Source organism: Camelus bactrianus, chromosome 11 (assembly GCF_048773025.1).
Source record: "Camelus bactrianus isolate YW-2024 breed Bactrian camel chromosome 11, ASM4877302v1, whole genome shotgun sequence".
Classification (NCBI taxonomy): Eukaryota; Metazoa; Chordata; class Mammalia; order Artiodactyla; family Camelidae; genus Camelus; species Camelus bactrianus.
In genome coordinates, this window is record NC_133549.1 from 11,521,299 (window position 1) to 11,540,732 (window position 19,434).

The following is a 19,434-nucleotide window of genomic DNA, read 5'->3' on the forward strand; positions in this document are numbered from 1 at the left end:
GTATATTTTACTTATTTTTCTCTGTGTCCCCCACCAGGCTGTCTGCTGCATGAGAATGGAGACCTGCATGCTTCACTCCCTGCTGTGCCTGGTGTCTGGAACCTGCCCAGCACACAGTAGGGCCTCAGTGAATGTGCACTGGGTGTGTGATCACTGTAGGACACAGACAAGAGTCTTCCTGGCAGTGATGGTAAGAGTCGTTCATTCACTACTGATTGAGCCCTGCTGCGTGCTGGACACTGACCTGGGCAGGAGGCACTCAGTGAGTGAGACACACAGTGAGCACACAGCGTGTGAGGTGGGACACGTGCTCTGGAGAACACGCAGGGCTCGGGGAAGTCAGGAGTGCAAGGTGGAGGAGGAGAGAGCCAGGTGGCGGGGACAGTGGTGGCAGAGGAGACAGAGAGGTGGGGGCCCAGGTCGTGCAGGGCTCGGTGGCCCCTGTGAGGGCTTTTCCTCTGGGCAGCGGGAACCACGGCCAGGTGTGAAGTGGGGGGCTGGACCCTGAATGCTTTGCAGGAAATGAAGCGGGTAACTGCTGGGGGGGGCGTGTGTGGGGGAGGCTGTCCCTGTAGAATATGCAGGCAGGGAAGGCTCCTCTGAGGAGGTGACATCTGAGCTGAGCCCTTGAATGGAACGCGTTTCTCCCTTCTGTAGACTGGATGCCTTCATCTGCCCTGCAGGCCTTTGCGGGACACGCCCTGTTCTCAGTCACCCGGACTTGGCCTCCTGCCTCCCTTGTGGGCCCTCCCGCTCCAGGAGGAGTCCTTTTTCTAGGTCTAAACCCCCCACCTCCTCCACTGGACTCGGACCCACACTGAGCCACTGCCCACCTGCCTGACTCACCCAGAATCAGGTCCAGACACACGGGGTCGTCCCTCGACCCCAGAGCCCATGAAGTTACTCTACCGGCCAGTCCTCAGCCTGCTCACCTGCCTCGCCCTTCCCTCCTGCAGAAACCCCGTGACAGCCCTGTCCACAGCGCCCTGCTCCTCCGCCCCTGACCCCGGGGTCCCCACGTGGTGTGGACCCACATGGGCTGCCATCCCCACTCCGGGCCAGTGAGTAGAAAGTGCCTTTTCAGTGGCAGTTGTCTCCTGATCTGTTGGCCTTCCTGGACCTCAGATTTTCTAGTAATATAATCTATTTCACACCAGCTGTGAGACACTTTATGATACCTGTGAGGTCCTAAATATCCATCTCCCCAACCTGAGGGCTCAGGCCCAGGCTTGACCAAGTCCTGCCTTCACACTGTGAGTGGAGTTTCCTTGGTTTTCAAATTAAGCTGTCAGGGTAGTTGCCAGTTCCAAACTCATCTATCGAGTAAAAACCAAGTTACACCACGCGTGACACCTCCTGTTCCCTGAGTTATTTGATTAGAATATGCAGATGTCAGGAGGGAGTCAGCGTATTTCCAAACAAGCTGCGTCTTTGGGAGAGAGTGGGGGTGGCCCCCTGGAAGATGTCAGCTCCTGACTCCTTTAGTTGGGAGCATCCATCTTCACACGTTGGCTTTCCAGAGAAGTGTCTGGAGGGGAGAGGGGGCTGGAGCTGGGCTTGGCTGTCACCCACGGAAGGGAGGGCTCGAAACCTGAGACAGCTGTGGTCCTGGGAGCAGCCTGACCCAGGGGGGCCACTAGAAGTGTCCCCTGATAGACTGCTGTCCTGCTGAGGGTCAGGCCCAGCTGCTGCAACAGAAATGAGGAGAGGTGGTCCCGGGTAAAAGTGCCAGTTCTGTAGGGTGAGTAGGTCTGCAGACACAGGTGCGGCAGGATGACCACGGTTAATGGCAAGGCATCATGTCGGGGACATTCACCAGGAGAGTAGCTTCGAGGGGCTCACGCCATGCAAAGTGAGAAATAGGGGAGGAGAAGGGTGTGTTAATTAGCTCACCTCCAGTAAGCATTTCACTATGTACATACACACCAAATGTCATGTTGTACCGCTTCAATTCATGGAATTTTTATTAAAAAAAAAAGCTTTATTAAAAAGACAAGCTCTGGGATGTGAGTGGCCAGCAGCTGTCCCTGGACCCTGACTTCCACAGTGAGAGAAATGGCACTCCTGCCAGGGTCAGACCCGACCTGCAAAGGACAGAATGTCAGCTTTTGCTTTCTCACTCTTGGAAACCAGCCCGCAGCCTGTGAGGAAACCCAGCAGCCACACGGAGGCCGAGGCCCGGCCACCAGCCCAGCTGAGCCCCGGGCGGCGGCCCCTGCGCGCAAGGCGTGCGCTGAGGTCCCGGGCAGCGGAGAGCAGCCGGCGCCCAGGCCTGCCCGGGCCGGGCCATCCTGCGGGAGGAAACGAGGAGTGTTTAAACCCCTGCGCTGAGGGGCGGATGGTTTCACAACAGCAGGTACCTGGACGCCGCCCCGCCCCCGCCCCCGCCTGCTCCAGGGCCTCAGACACCCCTCACCGTTACAGACTGTTGTTCATGTCCCCCAGATCCACAGGTTGAGGTCCCCCCGTGTGACAGTGTCTGGAGTGCAGAGGCTGAGGGAGGTCCTGAGGGCGGCCCTGCCTGGTTGGTCTGGTGTCCTTACATGACAGAGTCCCCGGGGCTGGCTCCCCATCACATGTGGACACAGCGAGGACGCGGCCAGCGGGCGGCCGGGAGGAGAGCCATCACCAGAAAGTGACCTCGCCGGGCTCCGCCTGGGCCTCCCGCCCCCAGAACTGTAGGAAGATGAACTCCTGCTGTTCAGGCCTCCCAGGCGGTGACCCTGGGTCGTGGCGGCCCCTCCGGCCTCGGTGCCTCTGCACACACTCTCCCTCCTGCCTGATGCTTTATGCAGCTCCCAGTCAGCAACTGTGCCCCTAACTCAGGGAGGGGAAGGAGGTGGGGGTATCGGCCAGGCCCCCCTCCCTTTTCCCCCTCTGAAAGCACCCGCCCGCCCCCACAGCTCGGCGCAGGCAGCGGTGGTGGCTCAGGTGTCCCTGTACAATGGTCTGACTGCAGCTCCCCTCCTCCCAGGTCTGCCTGGGGCCTGGCACACACACCTGCTCAATTTTTAGGAAAGATGCTGTTCTTGGCCAGGAAGGTGAGGGCCCCCTCTGATCCAGAAGTTCTGCTCCTGGGTGTAAACACCAGTGAAACGTGGGACACGGCCTGGCGGTGAGTCCTGGGCCCCGAGATAGGACAGGCCCAGCGTGTCTCATCAGGAGAGCGGACGGACGTGGCCCGTCCACACAAGGGACACTCAGCAATCACGGCCTCAGGGTGAGTCACCCGGACAGCCAATCCCCAAAGCGGGCACGTGAAGGAAGTGGAACAGAAAAGCCTGGTGCCTCGGCTGAGAGGTGCCCCCGGGGAGTCAGAAGAGGAGGCAGAGCAGGGACAGGATTGTCACTGAAGTCCGGGTTCCCCTGGGAGAGGGCTGTTTTCATATACTGACTCCAGCAGTGAGGACAGGTGTCCATACCACAGTGGATCCTCAAACTGTGAACAACACACGCTCACACACACACACAAACACACAACTGTAGGTGTAGGTGAGTTTTGTATGTCTCCTGTGTGTACATCAACAATTTTTAATGGAAAAAAGTGAACAATTGTTCAACAAAGCGGCAAATTATTGTTTTCAAAAGGGGGGACTGAGCCTCCAGTTTGCTCCTGTAACACCCAGGCCCATTGTCACAGGTGGATGAGCCTGGACTTCTGGCAGCACCCAGCCACCCCTTCAGTCCCACCAGCAGCAAATGAGTGAACAGCCGGTGGTTCCTAGTGACCTGAGTGTAAGCCCCTTGTCCGGAAGGACCCGGACTTCCTCCCACCAGTTCCAGGTGGGCACCAGTGCCCGCCGACACGGCCACACCACCCGGACACTGGCAGGTGACCAGGACCCGAGCAGCCAGTAGCACCCTGCGTTCCTCTTGCCCCAGTTCAGTGACAAGGTCAGCCCAGCCCCGTCGGCTGGACTCTCCAAAGCACAAGCCAGCACAGACCGGTAAGGAAGGGTGGCCTGGGGAAGCCATGGAGGGCTCTTACTCTGCACTTTTGTTCTCTGTTTTATCACAGCTGTGACAGAAAAGAGAGCAGGCAGTGCGTGTATGTGGGTTGCTTGACTCCGTGTTGACCTTGCACTGGAGGAAGCCAGCAGCTCTGTCCTGTGAGCTGCCCTGTGCTGTCCTGTCCTGTGAGCTCCCCTGTCCTGTCCTGTGAGCTCCCCTGTCCTGTCCTGTGAGCTGCCCTGTCCTGTCCTGTCCTGTGAGCTGCCCTGTGAGGGGCCCACGTGTGAGGGCCTCACACCTCCTCCACCAGCCACAGGAGTGAGCCGACATTCCCCAGCCCCTCAGGTGATGTGGCCCCAGCTGATATCTTGGCTGCAGCCTCATGAGGGACCCTGAGTCACGACCACCCAGCTCTGTCTGTTCCTGCCCCCCAAGAGCCCATGACAATAAGGGTTTGTTGCTGGGGGCCGTGATGCAGCGATGGACTGGGAACACAGGCCTCCTCTTCATGCCTCTCCACCCCTCAGGGCTGCAGAGGCAACCTCATCTTCATCTGTTTACTGCCTCTGTCTTCCTCTGAGAGGACACGGGGCCTCTCAGGGGCACTGCAGGTCTCTGGAGCTAAGGCTGACAGGGTCTCTGGGCACAGTGGCTGAGGTGCAGCAAGGCAGCAATGCTAGGAGCCCCATCATTGTGGGACATCCTGTGTGTGAGAGGCCAGGACACACCAAGGAACAAGGACAGACCCTGAACAGACCTTCCTGGTCCCTGCCCAGCCCCTCCCTGACTGCCTGCCAATCGGTCTCACAATGTCACTCCACCTCTAGGAGCCTCAATTTCCTCCTCGGTGGACAGGGGATGACAGGAACAATGAGCCTCAAGAATGTGGAAGGAGACATGGTGGACACCTGCCCAGGGGAGCTGATCAGTAAAGCTGCTTCTCCCAGCACCTGCCTGAAGGTGTACTGTGAGGCTGTGAGCGCCCTCCACTGGGCGGTGCTCAGGGGCCGCCCCGGGTGCGCGGAGGGAAGGGCGCCTTCCCTAGTACATGAGGCAGCCCCGCGCACAGGAGCCCTGTGCAGGGCCTGGCCCCGAGCAGGCTCCAGGAAACGTGTGTTGTGTGAGCCCACCTCACATGCTGACAGCAGGGTCACATATAAACCGAGGATGGCATGTTCAGAGGACACCAGGGAACCTCATGGTGCATCCTTGCCAATCATAGGACAGGGGAGCCGCACAGCACACAGTGAAGGGGTGGGCAGGACTCAGACAGAAGACACCTGTGTGTGCGTGTGATCGTGGCATCGGCGTGGACTGGGCAGCAGGTGGCGGGAACAGTTCAGAGCCCTCTGGTTTCCTGCCCAGGAGGATGAGAAATAAGAACAGGATGACTTTCCAAACTGGCACGAATGGGTGTGAGGTCACGGAAACAGCCTCACACCTGTTAACACACGTCCAGGGGACTGACCTCAGCAGGAGCCAGGACGAGGCTTCGCATGTGCTCACGCTGAGGCCAGAGATGCCTTAGTCTGAGCTGGCCCAGACCCACCTGGAAAAGAGGCTTCTGGTACAAGTTTATGTGGGAGATGAAGGCAAGGGGGTAGGAGGTGAGAAGAGGAAATGATGCCTCAGTATGGCTGTTATCACACCACCCACCACTGTGCATGCAGCCCCTCTGAAAGGATCCTCCCACTGCAGGATCCCGCCACTGCAGGAGCCCCTGCTGTGGGATTCCCCCAACTCCCCCACTGCAGCAGGGGGATATGGTCCACCAGGGAGCCTGGGAGCGAGTGCAGAGGGGCAGCTGGGGTCCTGGCTGAGTCTGCTCCCAGGGGAGGGTAAGCCTGTACACTTCAGCTGCCTCACAGGTGGCCAAGGGTCTCTGGCAGCAAGAGAAGTCCCCAGGCAGACAGTTGCTGGCAGTTCATGTGAGAGGAGGCCAGGGCCAGGGGGTCTGACAGCCAGCGCCCCCTGGGATGAGAGAGAGCCTCCTGCCATCTTCATCATAAGGCCAAGGATACCTGAGCCACCATGTGGACTTCAGAAGGTCAAGGTGTGATTTGTCACCCTTGTCTCACTTCTGTGGTGGATCCTGCAGGTTGACTCATTCAGCATGTGTGCCATCCCCTCCCTCCATGCCTTGTGTTAGTCTCTGGGAACCTCAAAGCTGCATTTCCCAGACCCCGGGCAGCCCGGGCTCGGGAGGTGGCCACAGTTCCTCGGGACAGGTGCTGGGCCGAGATCCAAAAGGTGGGAGCGAGCAGCACAGGGCGGTGTAGGGATGGGGCTCCTGGCTGGCAGGGAGCGAGGGGACTGGTTGCCCCACAGCACCAGCAGCGGTCTCTGGGCCCGAGCATCACAGACACCGGGTTTTCCGTGGCAACAGTCACGGGTGGGGTTGGGTGATTGTCCAGCTGGTGGGCCCTGGCTGTGGGGCATCCACTCTTGTTCCCTGGTGGTCCTGGAATCTCAGTCTTAACACCCAGGAATAAGTCCCCCTCTGCTCAGACCACAAAGAGTGGATTCTCTCATCTATAACTAATCACTGTGACTGATACAAATTCAGGTTCTGAAATCACCTCCATTGTTTTCCTGTGTGGAAGACACACAGGAAACTTAAGAAAAACAAGTAAAAACCATCAGTAACCCCCCACCTGGAGGTAACCGCTGTAATAGTTTTGCATGTTTCCTATTTTTAAAATAGTCAAAACGAGACAGTGTGTATTATTCTCTGCCAGCCCCACTCACTTAATGTCACGTACTGTGGATTATAAATGTGCCCCAGTGGCCTTGCCCATGAGACCTTCAGCTCCCGAGACAAGATCAGGTTCCATTCGCTTTTTATAACCAATGTATTGAGCTGTAATTGACACAGGAAAAGCCGGACACATTTAATGTATGTGACTCAGTGACTCTGGGGATAAGGGTACGTGTGTGGAACCAGCACCACAGTCTATGCCATAAACCATCCATCATGTCCAGGTCTCCTCCACCGTCTTCATGTATTATTGTGATGAGAACCCTTGACAGAAGGTCTACAATCTTGGCCAAGATTTCAGTACATAATGTGACATCACTAACTACAGGCACCACGCCCTGCAGGTCTCTAGGACTGATGCACCCTGCGCAACTGAAACTCTGTGTGTTTGACCACCACCTTCCTGTTCCCCCCTCCCCAGGCCTGGCAACCACCCTTCTACTCCTGTCTATGACTATTCTGATTCCTCATGTAAGTGATATTCTGGAGAATTTGTCCTTCTGTGTCTGGCTTACTCCACTTAGCATAACGTCCCCCAGGTTCATTCACAGTGTTGCAAATGCTAGGACATCTTTTTAAGGCTGAATAATATTCCATTTTGTGTATATACCACCTTTTCTCTATCCATTGATCAGCCAATGCACGTTTAGGCAGCTTCCACGTTCCGGATGTTGTGAGCAATGCTGCAGCGAGCAGGGAGCGCAGGTATCTCTTTGACACCCTGATTTCACTTCCTGAAGTGCATCCACAGAAGTGGGGTTGCTGGGTCACATGGTAGCTCTGTTGCTAATTTTCTGTCTGACTTTGGTGTCAGGGTGATGCTGGCTTCATACAATGAGTTTGGAAGTGCTCTTTCTTCCATTCTTTTGGAAGAGTTTAAGAAAGATTGGTATTAAATCTTTTTAAAATGTTTGGTAGAATTGCCTGGTAAAAGTATCTGGTTCTGAGATTTTTTCTGTTGGAAGCTGTTCTGTTACTGAATACATGTTTTTATTTATTATTGGTCTGTTCAAACTTTCAGTTTATTCTTGATTCCGTCTTGGTCGCTTGTATGCTTCTAGGAATTTATCCACTTCTTCTAGGTTGTCCAATTTATTGGCATTTTATTGTCCATAATAGTTTCTAATACTTAAAAAATAAAAACTCCTGTAGCATTTGTTGTAATGCCTTCTCTTTCATTTATTATTTATTTATTTGAGTTTTCTGTTTTCCTATCTTCTAATTTTATTTATTTATGCTCTGACCTTTATTATTTCATTCCTTCTGCTAAGTTTGTTCTTTTTCTTCTTCCCTGGGGTGAAAATTTACAGTATTTGAGATTCTCTTTTGTGGCGTAGGTGTTTGCTGATATTTCTTGGTACTGCTTTTGCTACATCTTATAAGGTTGTCGCATTTTCATTTCCATTTGTCTGAAATTACTTTCTAATTACTCTGTAAGTTTCTGCTTTGATCCAATGTCACCCAACGGTGTGTTGTTTATCGGGAAGGGTACAGCTCAGCGGTAGAGCACGTGCTTCGCATGCTCCAGGCCCCGGCTTCAATCTCCAGCACCTCCATTTAAAAAATAAATAAACAAATAAATAAACTTAATTACCTCCCCCACAAAAGCTTTAAAAAAAAAAAGGAATTAAAAAACAGTGTGTTATTTAATTTCCATGTGTTTGTGAATTTCCCCATTTTCCTTCTGTTAATGGTTTGTAATATCGTTCCATGTGGTCAGAAGAGATATCTGGGACGATTTCAATTTTCTTAAATGCGTCAAGACTTGTTCTGTGGTCTCTAATGTGATTTATCCTGGAGAATCCTTGTGTGCTTGAGGAGCAAGTGCTTTCTGCTGCTGTTGGATGTTTGATAATTCTCTGTCTGGTCCACTGGTTTGCAGTGGTGTTCACCTCCGCTGTTTCCTTACTGATGTTTTGTCCGGCTCGTCTGCTCATTATTGAAAGTGGAGTATTCAAGTGTCCTGCTGTTACTGTGTGACTATCTATTTCTCCCTTTGGATCTGTAGATGTCTGCTTTATGTATTTGGGAGCTCTGATGCTGGGTGCATACAAGTATCTTTTTATACAAAAATATTATATACAATTTTTAAAGGTTATTTTCCATTTACAGTTACTCAAAAATATCGGCCATGTTCCCCGTGTTGTATAATACACCCCTGAGCCTGTCTTACAACCAGCAGTTTGTACCCCCTGTCCTCCCACACCAACATTATGCCTCCCTCCCATTCATTTGTTCTCTATATCTGTGAGTCTACTTTTTAAAATTATATTCACTAGTTTGTTTCATTTATTTAGATGCCATATATAAGTGATATCATACAGCATTTGTCTTTCTCTGTCTGACTTATTTCAGTTGGTATAAAGCCCTCCAAATCCATCTACGTTGCTGCAAATGGCAAAATTTCAGTATATTTTATGGCTGAGTAGTATCCCTTTGTGTGTGTGGATATAGATATTTATGTGGGTGTGTATTTTATATAGATAGAAACACACATACATATACATATACACACCACATCTTCTTCATCCGTTCATCTGTTGATGGACTCTTAGGTTGCTTCAGTATCTTGACAATTATACATAATACTGCTGTGAACACTGGGATGCGTATATTTTTTCAAAGTAGTTGTTCTGTTCTGTCAGATATATACCCAAGAATGGAATGGGTGCATATATATTTATAATTGTAATATCTTCCTGTTGAATACACCTTTCAATTTTTATACAATGATTGTCTTTATCTCATGTTATTTTTGTTTTTCAACTTAAAGACTATACTGTCTCCTAGAAGCATAGTCAGCCCTGCCCTCTTTTGGTTCCCACTTGCATGGGACCCTTTTCTATCCATTCACTTTCAGCCTTTGGATGTTCTTAAAGATAGGGCGAGTCTCTGACGCACAGCACACTGCGGTAGCTTGTGTTTTATCCATTCAGCCACTCCTTTGCTTTTGACTAGCGGGTGTGATCCATTTGAAGCTAAAATAACTGTTAGTTGGTTGTTGTAGTTATACTTACTCTTAAGCTTCTGTCTGTTCAGTTCTCGGTCAGGGCTAGCAGTGACTTGGGCACAACCATAAGAGCACCGTGCTCTCTGTATTTGTCTATATATTTACTTTACCAGTGAAATTTGTATTTCCTTGTGCTTTTGTGTTGGTGCTCACACTTTTGTCCCTTTGTTTCAACCTGACAAACCCCGTTTATACTTCTTGTACGGCAGGTCTAGTGATAACAATCTCCCTCAATCTTTGTCTGTCTGGGAACGTGTCTCTCTCCTTCATTGCACAGGACAGTCTTACCAGGTGTAGAATTCTTGGTTGGCAGCTTTTTCTGTCAGCATTTGAATATATCATCCCACTCTCTCCTGGCCTTCAAGGAGTCTGCTAAAAATTCTGCTGACAGTCTTAACGGAGTTCCACTGTATGTGATGAGTCCGTTTTCTTTTGCTGTTCTCAGATTTCTCTTTTTACACTTTTGACAGTTTCATTTTAAGGTGTCTCAGGGTAGAGCTCTTTTACATTCAAACTATTTGGGGTCTTTTGGGATCTATAAATCTAGAAGTAATTTTCCTTCCCCCGAGTTGGGGAACATTTAGCCATTATTTCCTTAAATAAGTTTTCTTCTCCTTTCTCTTCTTCTTCTGGAGCTCCCACTCCCTACTGTATGTCCTGCCTGTGTCCTGTAAGTCCTGCAGGCTCTGTTCACTCTTGTTCGTTCCTTTTTACCTTTGCTCCTCTGAGCGGAGCAGTTCAGATTACCTATCTTCAAGTCTACTGATTCTTGTGCTTTGTCAAGTCTGCGGTTGAAGCACTCTATTGAATGTTTCGGTGCAGTCGTTGTATTCTTTGCTCCAGAATTTGTGTTTGTTTTTTCTTTTTTCTGATTTCTGCCTCTTTGTTGAACTTCACGTTGTGAACATATATTTCTTTTATGATTTTTGTCTAGTTGTCTATCTCCATTCTTTTCCAGCTCCATGAGCTTCTTTAAGATGATTACTTTGAAATGTTTGTCAGGCAATTCATCGCGCTCCATTTCTTTGGGCGCAGATACCGGAACTTTGTTTTGTTTCTTTGGTTATACCGTGTTTCCCTGATTCTGTGTGCTCCTTTTAGCCTGGGTTGAAATGTACACACAATTGAAGAACTAACCACCCCTTTCAGCCTTGGTGCACTGCCTTCTGAAGGGAAAGACCTTCAACAGACACTCAGCTAGAAATTCTGGGAGTCAATCAAACTTCCTCTATAGATAAACCCACTCTACTTCTCTCACTCCCTCCTTGGGGAGCTAGACTTAGGACTGGGCGCCTTCTCCTAATCCTAAGGAGCTGTTTAAGGTGTTGAGGACTGATTGCTCCTTTTCCCAAGGGCAGTGCCTTGCTATGCCAGGGCATTAGGGGCAAGCACCCCTTCCCTCCCTCCCTTTGGAATGGTATGTCTTAGAATGTTGTGACTTTTTCCCATCTGACAGAGTGCCAAGAGTCACCTACCCCTTTCCACAGGGCAGTACACTGAGGTGCCAAGACAATAGGTTCAACCCCACTTCTGTCCTTCCCTTCTGAAGGAGCAGTCTCAGGGTTATGCACCTTCTTACAATCCTGCAGGGTCAAGTTGCTTGCTGAGAACTTTGCTGGCTGCTGAGGCTTGTGTGACATCTCTGGGAGTGTGTGGGGCACCATCTGTGGGAAATTGTGGCTCTGGGGCTGAGTAAGCCAGTTTCTATGAGCCTAAACCCTTTTCTTTGTTCTTCACTGCTCCCAGACAACACAGTCGTACTGATTTCATCAGTGTTCTGTGTGCATCAAGATAAGCAAATTTTAGACATTGTCCCAAAAGGCTGGGGAGCCAGACCCTCACCTGCTCTCTCTTTATTCTGCAGGAGAAGTCATAGGCTGGGGATCTCTCTTGGCGCTGAGTTTTGTCAGCCTGGGGGAAGCCATGATGCAAGTAAAGGGACACTGCCCCTTCTATCCTTTCTGTGTGGCTCATCTTGGATTTTGTGGTCCACTGGGGGCTGGAACCTCCCAGCTGGACTCCAGAGATCTCACAAAGCTACTTTGTGTCTGTAGATGTTTGTCAAATTATTGTTTCTATGGGAGAATGAGAACTGGGACATCCTACTCTGCTGTCCTACTGATATCACTTACCCTTCCTATGCAAACTTATAACACTCTGCCCTTAGAGCAAAAGCCAAACTTCACTCACAGCCTACATGGCCTGAGGGGTCTGCCCCACTCACGTCTCCAGGCCCTTCAGCTCCCACCTTCTCTCTGGCTTATCCTGCTCCTGCCACACGTTCTCCATTCTTTCCCTCACACAGCCAAGCTCCTCAACCCCAGCGTCTTGGCCATTTCTGTTCCCTTTGCCTTGCAACATCTTTCCTGGGCTGTCCTCTTTGCTGGCTCCCTTGCACCTGCTGGATTTCACTTTAAGTGCTAGCTGCTAGGATAGGCTCTCCCTGTTCCCCCATGTAAGTAATGGCCCCCAGACTCACCTGTGATTCTCTACCACATTAACCCGTTCTTCCTTCTGTACACTTGTCACAATCTGAGATCTTCTCACTGGCTCACTTGCTTATTGTCTGTCTTCCCCCACAGAATGTCAGTGGCAAGAGGAGGGCAAACATTGTCTGCCCTGTTGATCGGTATATTTCCTGCCCATACCCTGTAGATTTCTTTCAAAAGAGTATTTCAAACGGTAACATAACAGTCAAAAGTCAATGCCACACTTGTCCTCACTGTTTCCTATTTGTGGATATGCCATTGTTTCAGATTACAAACAATACTGCAATGAACATCTCCACACACAACATTCCTTGTCCTTGCCTCTGGAGCTTTTGTTCAGTTACAGTCGCAGAAATAGAAATATTGGCCCCATCAAAGAGCATGAGAATATTTAAGGCTCCTTCATACACACGGCCACACTGCACTCCAGAAAGTCTGACTGAACTCCTAAGTCCCACCACTCCTGATTGTGAGAGCTAAGAGCCAAGAGATGATTCTAGGTTTTGACTGAAATAAACGCACAGCCTAAAAGTTGAGAGTTATGTTTTATTTGGTGGAGATTTCTGAGGACTCAAACCCCTTCATGCCTGGAATGACAGCCTTCCAGATAGCTCCGAGGGACTGTTCCCAAGAGGTAAGGGAGAAGCCAGGGTATATAGCAGTTTTACAACAAAGATGAGGTAGTTGGAACATTAAAAGATTACTTGTTAACTGAAGAAAAGCAGACACCTCAAGTTAAAGAATTTAGCACTTTTCTATGGATGAGAAGGAGCAAATGTTTGGGCTCATTGGAATCATCCCTTTGACAAGAACCTAGCTGTCAAATCTGGGTTCTTGACAGATTCTGTCAAATCTGGGTTCTTGACAGAATCTGAGTATCCTGTCCTTTCTTATTCTTATTCCCCTCAGAGTGCACACTGTGAGTGGCTGCAGAGGCTGGGCTGCAGGCTTGCCTTCAGTGAGGGGTGGCAGCAGCTGCTGATGACTTGACGGTTTCAGCAATGTTTGTTTACTAATACGGTTTGCAGTATTTTTCATTCACAGCGCTCTCCCTTGGTTTTAACTTGGACCAGTATTTTGGGAAACATTTCATAACCAATTTTGTCCCATGGTGCTAGGAAGGCTCATTCCTAGATCAGGTGAAGATTCTTTTGACATGCCCTCAAAGTGCTAGTTTTTGGACCAGGGCCTGCTGATAGTCAGAAATTCTCTGGATTGCATGTCTTACTAATCCATTATGATCAGGAAATGTTTTCCCCTCATTGCTTATCCCCATACCTAGAATCACATTATTACAGTTATTTTAAGCAGGGTTATAATGTGATCTATTTTTTTTTCAAGATGTTTAGTCATCTTGTCAGAGGCCTAGCTACACAGTGGGAAATGTAAGAAGCACCGATCTTATACATAATAAGTATGCAATACAATATAGAATAAGTAATATAGTTAGTAACATTAATAAAGTCATAAAACATAGCAATTTAGAAACAAAGAACAAATTAACCGACAAAATAAGGCCATTTGCAGCAACATGGATGCTCCTGAAGAATGTCATTCTAAGTGAAGTAAGCCAGAAAGAGGAAGAAAAATACCATATGAGATCGCTCATATGTGGAATAAAAAAAAAAACAACAAACAAAGCATAAATACAAAACAGAAATAGACTCACAGACATAGAATACAAACTTGTGGCTGCCAAGAGGACAGAGGGTAGGAAGGCATAGACGGGATTTCAAAATTGTAGAACAGATAAACAAGACTATACTGTGTAGCACAGGGAAATATACACAAGATCTTATGGTACCTCACAGAGAAAACAATGTGAGAATGAATATATATATGTTGATTTATAAGTGAAAAATAGTGCTCTACACTGGAATTTGACACGACATTGTAAAATGATTATAAATCAATAAAAAATGTTTAAAAAATGGTGAACAAACGAAAAAGAATACATCATGTTGTACAGGGTGTAAACAATAAAGGTGGAAATAACATTCAAAATATCAATGGGAATTTGTTTGAGAGAATAAAATTGAGGGCCTGTACAGGGAAGCTCCCATATAGAAGAAAGGGGAAAGGAAAACATCGTTAGATTTTTAGACATCAGTTATTCTCCTCCTAAGCTCTGTGGAGATTCTAATTTGGAAGCCTGCATCTCACACTGTTGGAGGCGAAAATCGGCACAATGTGTTAGATCCACCAGGGACGAGCAGGCCTGTGAGAAAGGGAAGGATACTGACCAACAGGAAGAAAGCAAGGAGTAAACAGACTACCGTGAAGGTACGTCCTTGGTGACTTTCAGCTTAAATGCTGGGGTTACGTTTGTAAAATGAAAGGAAAATATTCCTAGTTTGGAGGACAGTAAGTTACCTTCTCCTGGTCATGATGTGGCACAAAAAAGTACAAAATTTGCTTAACTATGAGAAGTATTTGGACTCTCACTTTGGGCACCAACAGACAGGTCCTTGTGTCTTCAACTGAGAAGGGACCAGCGCGTGCACAGGAGGAACCCACCACACTCCAGGAAAGAAACACAGAAAATGCTTAGAGGGAACAAGCCTGGGGCCATAGGCAGTCAGGAACAGAGTCTGTCCTGAACAGTTGGAGTAAGGAAAATCAAATCTTGTCATTTAGGGGCAACAGATGGTGGACACTGAAGGGTTTTACAGAGCATTGGGGAAGCATTAATTTACATTACATACTGGCCCAGTCACCTCCCATTTCCATGCCAGCACTCACAGACACAGCCTTCCCACTTTTCCAGTTCAGCCCTGGCTGAGTTAATATCCAGACCCCACCCACTGCCACACCTGTTGACTGTTACCTAACTATGGTAGGAGACCCACCCAGGGGTAAGTGCTGGCAGGCCCAGGCGGGCTTTGTTCATTGTCAGTGTCCCCTTGACCGGAGGTGGCCACAACAGATGGGTCAGACCTGGCTTCTCTGGGATCCTCTTTTCACCTGTTCTCATTGACAGATGTCCCTCAACAGGGGCACAAAGCTGGCAGAGAGCCAGGTCACTCGGAGGACAGCCCTCTTGCTGCTTGGATTCTGGGCCATGCTGGCTCCAGTCCAGTGTTCTCAAGGCCATCCCTCATGGCGCTACATCTCCTCGGAGGTGGTGATACCCAGGAAGGAGCTCCACCACGGCAAGGGCGTTCAGATGCCAGGATGGCTCTCCTACAGCCTGTACTTCGGGGGCCAGAGGCACGTTATGCACATGAAGAGCAAGAACATCTTTTGGCCTGGACAGCTGCTGCTGCTGACTCAGGACGAGCAAGGCGCCTTGCAGATGGACTTCCCCTTCATCCCTTCAGACTGTTACCACCTCGGCTACGTGGAGGGGATTCCTTTCTCCATGGTCACTGTGGACACGTGCTATGGGGGTCTTGAAGGTATTATGAAGCTGGATGACCTTGCCTATGAAATAAAACCCCTCAGGTATTCTAAAACATTTGAACATGTGGTTTCTCAGATAGTGGCAGACGCCGATACAATGGGACCTGTGCATAGCCTGAAAGACAGGCAGAATGGGGACCCCCTGTTCCCTGAAGCTGGTATCAGTGAAGCCCGCCACCATTATTTGAATTCTAGGTACTTTGCCCCGCATATAGGAGTTATCAGAGGATTTGCTCAATTTTCCAATACAATGTATCGTGTATTCCAAAATGTAACACGGTGTGTAAACTACATGTTACATATGGCTAACTTAATGGACTCCATGTATGCAGGTCTTAACATAAGGTACTTTGTCACTGCAGTCCTAGTATATAATGTGAGAGATCCAACAACTATGAATGATTATCGTGTGTATGAAAGCCCATATGCTGTGTATCACAGAACTAACCTTAGACCAACTGTCAGACCCGTTTCATCCTTCATAGTGATTAAACATGGACCCGCGTCCTTTGACCCACCACTGTATCGTACATGCAATATGCATGACATACTCTTTGTTGGTTACCTAGGCAGACATCACTTAATGGTAAGTATCTTAGCAGCCCGGTACACTGGGAGAAGTTTTGGTCTGTATTTTGATTCTGAAGATTGCACTTGCATGAGAAGGACCGTCTGCATTATGTCACCCTACGCTGCTTTGACAGACGCCTTCAGTGACTGCTCCATCATACACTGGCGGAACATAGTGAAAACTCAAGGCCATTGTATATTTGACACGGTTTGGAAGACATTTAATGCAAGCCTGATAAATGTACGTTGTGGAAACTCTGTAGTGGAGGGTTCAGAGAGATGTGACTGTGGCTCCTTAAAGCAGTGTTATAGCAACACATGCTGTAACACTGACTGTTCCCTTAAGAGAGGATCTGTTTGTGATAAAGAAATGTGCTGTACAAACTGTACGTACGCTACGCCTGGAACGCTGTGCAGACCAATCCAAAATATATGTGACCTCCCCGAGTACTGCCCTGGGGGTACTTACCTATGCCCCCAGAACTTTTATCTGCAAGATGGAACCCCCTGTACCGAGGAGGGCTACTGCTATCATGGAAACTGCACTGACCGCACCATGCACTGCCAAGAGATCTTTGGAAGACACGCTGTGAATGCCGACGACAGCTGCTATACAATAAATACAAAGGCCACTCGATTTGGACACTGTTCAAGAAGAGCTCCTCTAATGACTTTTAACCCTTGTCAGAATGCAGACATAAAGTGTGGAAGGCTGCAGTGCGGCAACGTCACACACCTTCCCCGGCTGCCAGACCACGCCTCGTTCCATCAGTCAAAGATCTCACAGGTGTGGTGCTGGGGATTAGACACACACATAGCAACAGGGATAAATGATGTTGGTCATGTGAGAAACGGTACCCCCTGTGCCCCTGGAAAGTTCTGTGAGAATAACTTCTGCAATGCTTCTATAGCTGCGATAACATATGACTGTAACCCTGAGAAATGCAGTTTTAGAGGAATTTGCAACAACAGAAGGAATTGCCATTGCCATGTAGGCTGGGACCCTCCATATTGTGCAGATAAAGGTGCTGGAGGGAGCCAAGACAGCGGATCCCCACCAAGAATGATGCGGTCAGTAAAACAAAGCCAAGAATCAGTGGTATATTTGAGAGTGGTCTTCGGTCGCATCTATGCCTTCATAGCTGCTCTCCTCTTGGGCGTAGCCACAAATGTAAAAGTTATCAAGACCTCCACAGTTCATGAAGCGACAACAGGTGCAAAATAAATTATAAACCAGCCTGCCAACCCCTGTACAGCCAGAGGCAATATAGAAGTAAGATCTCTGATAAAATCTGTAATGGGATGGCAAAGATGATTTTCACATTCCAGAACCCTCCAAGAGACACTGGAGGACTTCCACACATCAGGGGTGGTGAGGAGGCATTGACGTTCTCACCTCAGGACTCTTTGATAGGTCGCTGATCACCCCTGTGAAATAAATCTTGAAAAATCATCTGTTTCTGTCCTCTGATATTTCATAAACTCTCAGAGGGAGTATCAAGCCTGAGACTTTGGCCAGCAGAGGAGATGGGGGTCGGCAGCTGGGTCCTGACCTGAGTTTGCCGCTCCCACTATTAACAAAAGTTGCCATGGGCGGCTTTAGGCACAGACTCATGACATGTCTCTAAATTAGTGCTCCTGAACACTGGGGTTTTCCTCTTCCTCTAGGTGATCTCTCCTTCTCTAAACCCAGAATGGGTCCAGGGAAATAGAGGGAGGGCTGCTCCCAAGCAGCTTCGTCTGTCCCCTTCCGGTGGGCTGTGGGCTGTGGGCTGTGGGGTGAGAGAGATGTGGGCTCAACTCGCATCTAGTGTAAACTAGGACACCCGGGAGACCTAATTTCCCAAAGTGGGGCACTGGGATCAGGAGGTGGAATGTTGCGTTCGACGAAATTCCATCAGAAAACTAAGTAGATGTGCTTATCGAGGACTCCAGCATCCAGGGGAACTCTGTGAATGTGACTTTCTCCCTCCCCGCACCTACATTTCAACGCACTTTCAGTGAACTTGAACTGAGGAATTAGTGGTGAGTAACAGACAGCAGTCTTCAGCTCACCCTGCCGGGGTGCAAAACCAGTCTCCTTCTGTATCCAAACAACGTTGAGTGAACTATTATTTTACAATGTGAAGCAAAATTAGTACAATAAAATGTGTAAGTAGTAAGAAAGCATTTTTATTATAAATTAACCTTTAAAATTATGTAGACCATTCCCCATGCCATACAGGTACGTAGCAGGGAATTCAAAGGACAGAAACTCCCAGCAAACTAAGAACGTAGCACTTCCCGCATTATCCACAGAAACTCCCTTTTGGTCTGTTGTAACATTTGTTTTCAGGGTTTCCTTAAATGTGTACACTTAAAGCGGTCCTGCCTCTATGGACGCTGTTTTGAAACCCTAACCTCTTGTCTCCAAATTCATCGTACTGTCCTATTGTTAGAGCAGGCAGGTAGCTAGATAGGAGCAGAGAAGTGGGGAGATGTGCAAATGGCAGAAAACCACACATCTTGTAAACCGTGGGGGTCCTGGGACAGACCAAGAAAAATAGGATCCTCTGGACAGATTGAAAAATAAAATGCCTTCTGGGTTGATAAGCGTCCTGGAGGCAGAAGGGTGGGACAGGACAGGAATCCCCGCCATCCGATTGTAACCTTTCGATCATTAGGATTTCCATACAAGTGTAACTTTTTGTTTATGATACCCCCATCCAAGTGTAACATTTTGTTCACTATGACCTCATCCAACTTGCCAGTCAAGGCGAATAAGGAGGAAAACTGCCTCCTCCCCACCTGGGAAGGTGGAGCCGGGATGCAGGTCAGGAAGGATGGCCCCAAACCCCTCCCCACTGAGGAATATTCTTCCCGTTCCTTTTCACACTCATATACTGACCTTGCCAAGGAAACTCAGAGCAGCCACCCACCTGGGTCTGCCTGCTCTTTCCTCGACAGTGTGCCATCTGTCCTTGAATCCTTGCTTTGCTTTCTTAACCCTGTGTCTTGTCTTGAATTCTTCCTGCAGCAAGACAAGAACCTCTCAACCCCCAACACTATCTTTGAACTGCCTACCAACTTCCAGCTTTCAGTCTGCATTTAAGGTACTCCAGTCCATTTGTTCGAGCAGCCGGATAGCTCGATGTAAGCAGAGAAAGGGGAACGTGTACCAAATGGCAGGAATCCTTACGTTTTGTGAACAACGGGCGTCCTGCGACAAACAAAGAAAAGTAGGAGCTTCCGGACTGATAAAATACCACACGCTT

The 19,434-nt window shown here is 48.9% G+C and overlaps 1 protein-coding gene across 1 annotated transcript; it reads left to right on the forward strand.

Moving 5' to 3' along the window:
• The first annotated feature begins 2,098 nt into the window (after positions 1-2,098).
• LOC105075133 (disintegrin and metalloproteinase domain-containing protein 21-like) lies at positions 2,099-17,405 on the forward strand. The gene is made up of 5 exons (XM_074374453.1): positions 2,099-2,356; positions 3,883-3,947; positions 4,779-4,926; positions 15,189-15,606; positions 16,096-17,405. The coding sequence occupies exons 1-5, from the start codon at positions 2,099-2,101 to the stop codon at positions 17,403-17,405; spliced, it is 2,199 nt and encodes a 732-aa protein (XP_074230554.1).
• The last annotated feature ends 2,029 nt before the right edge of the window (positions 17,406-19,434 follow it).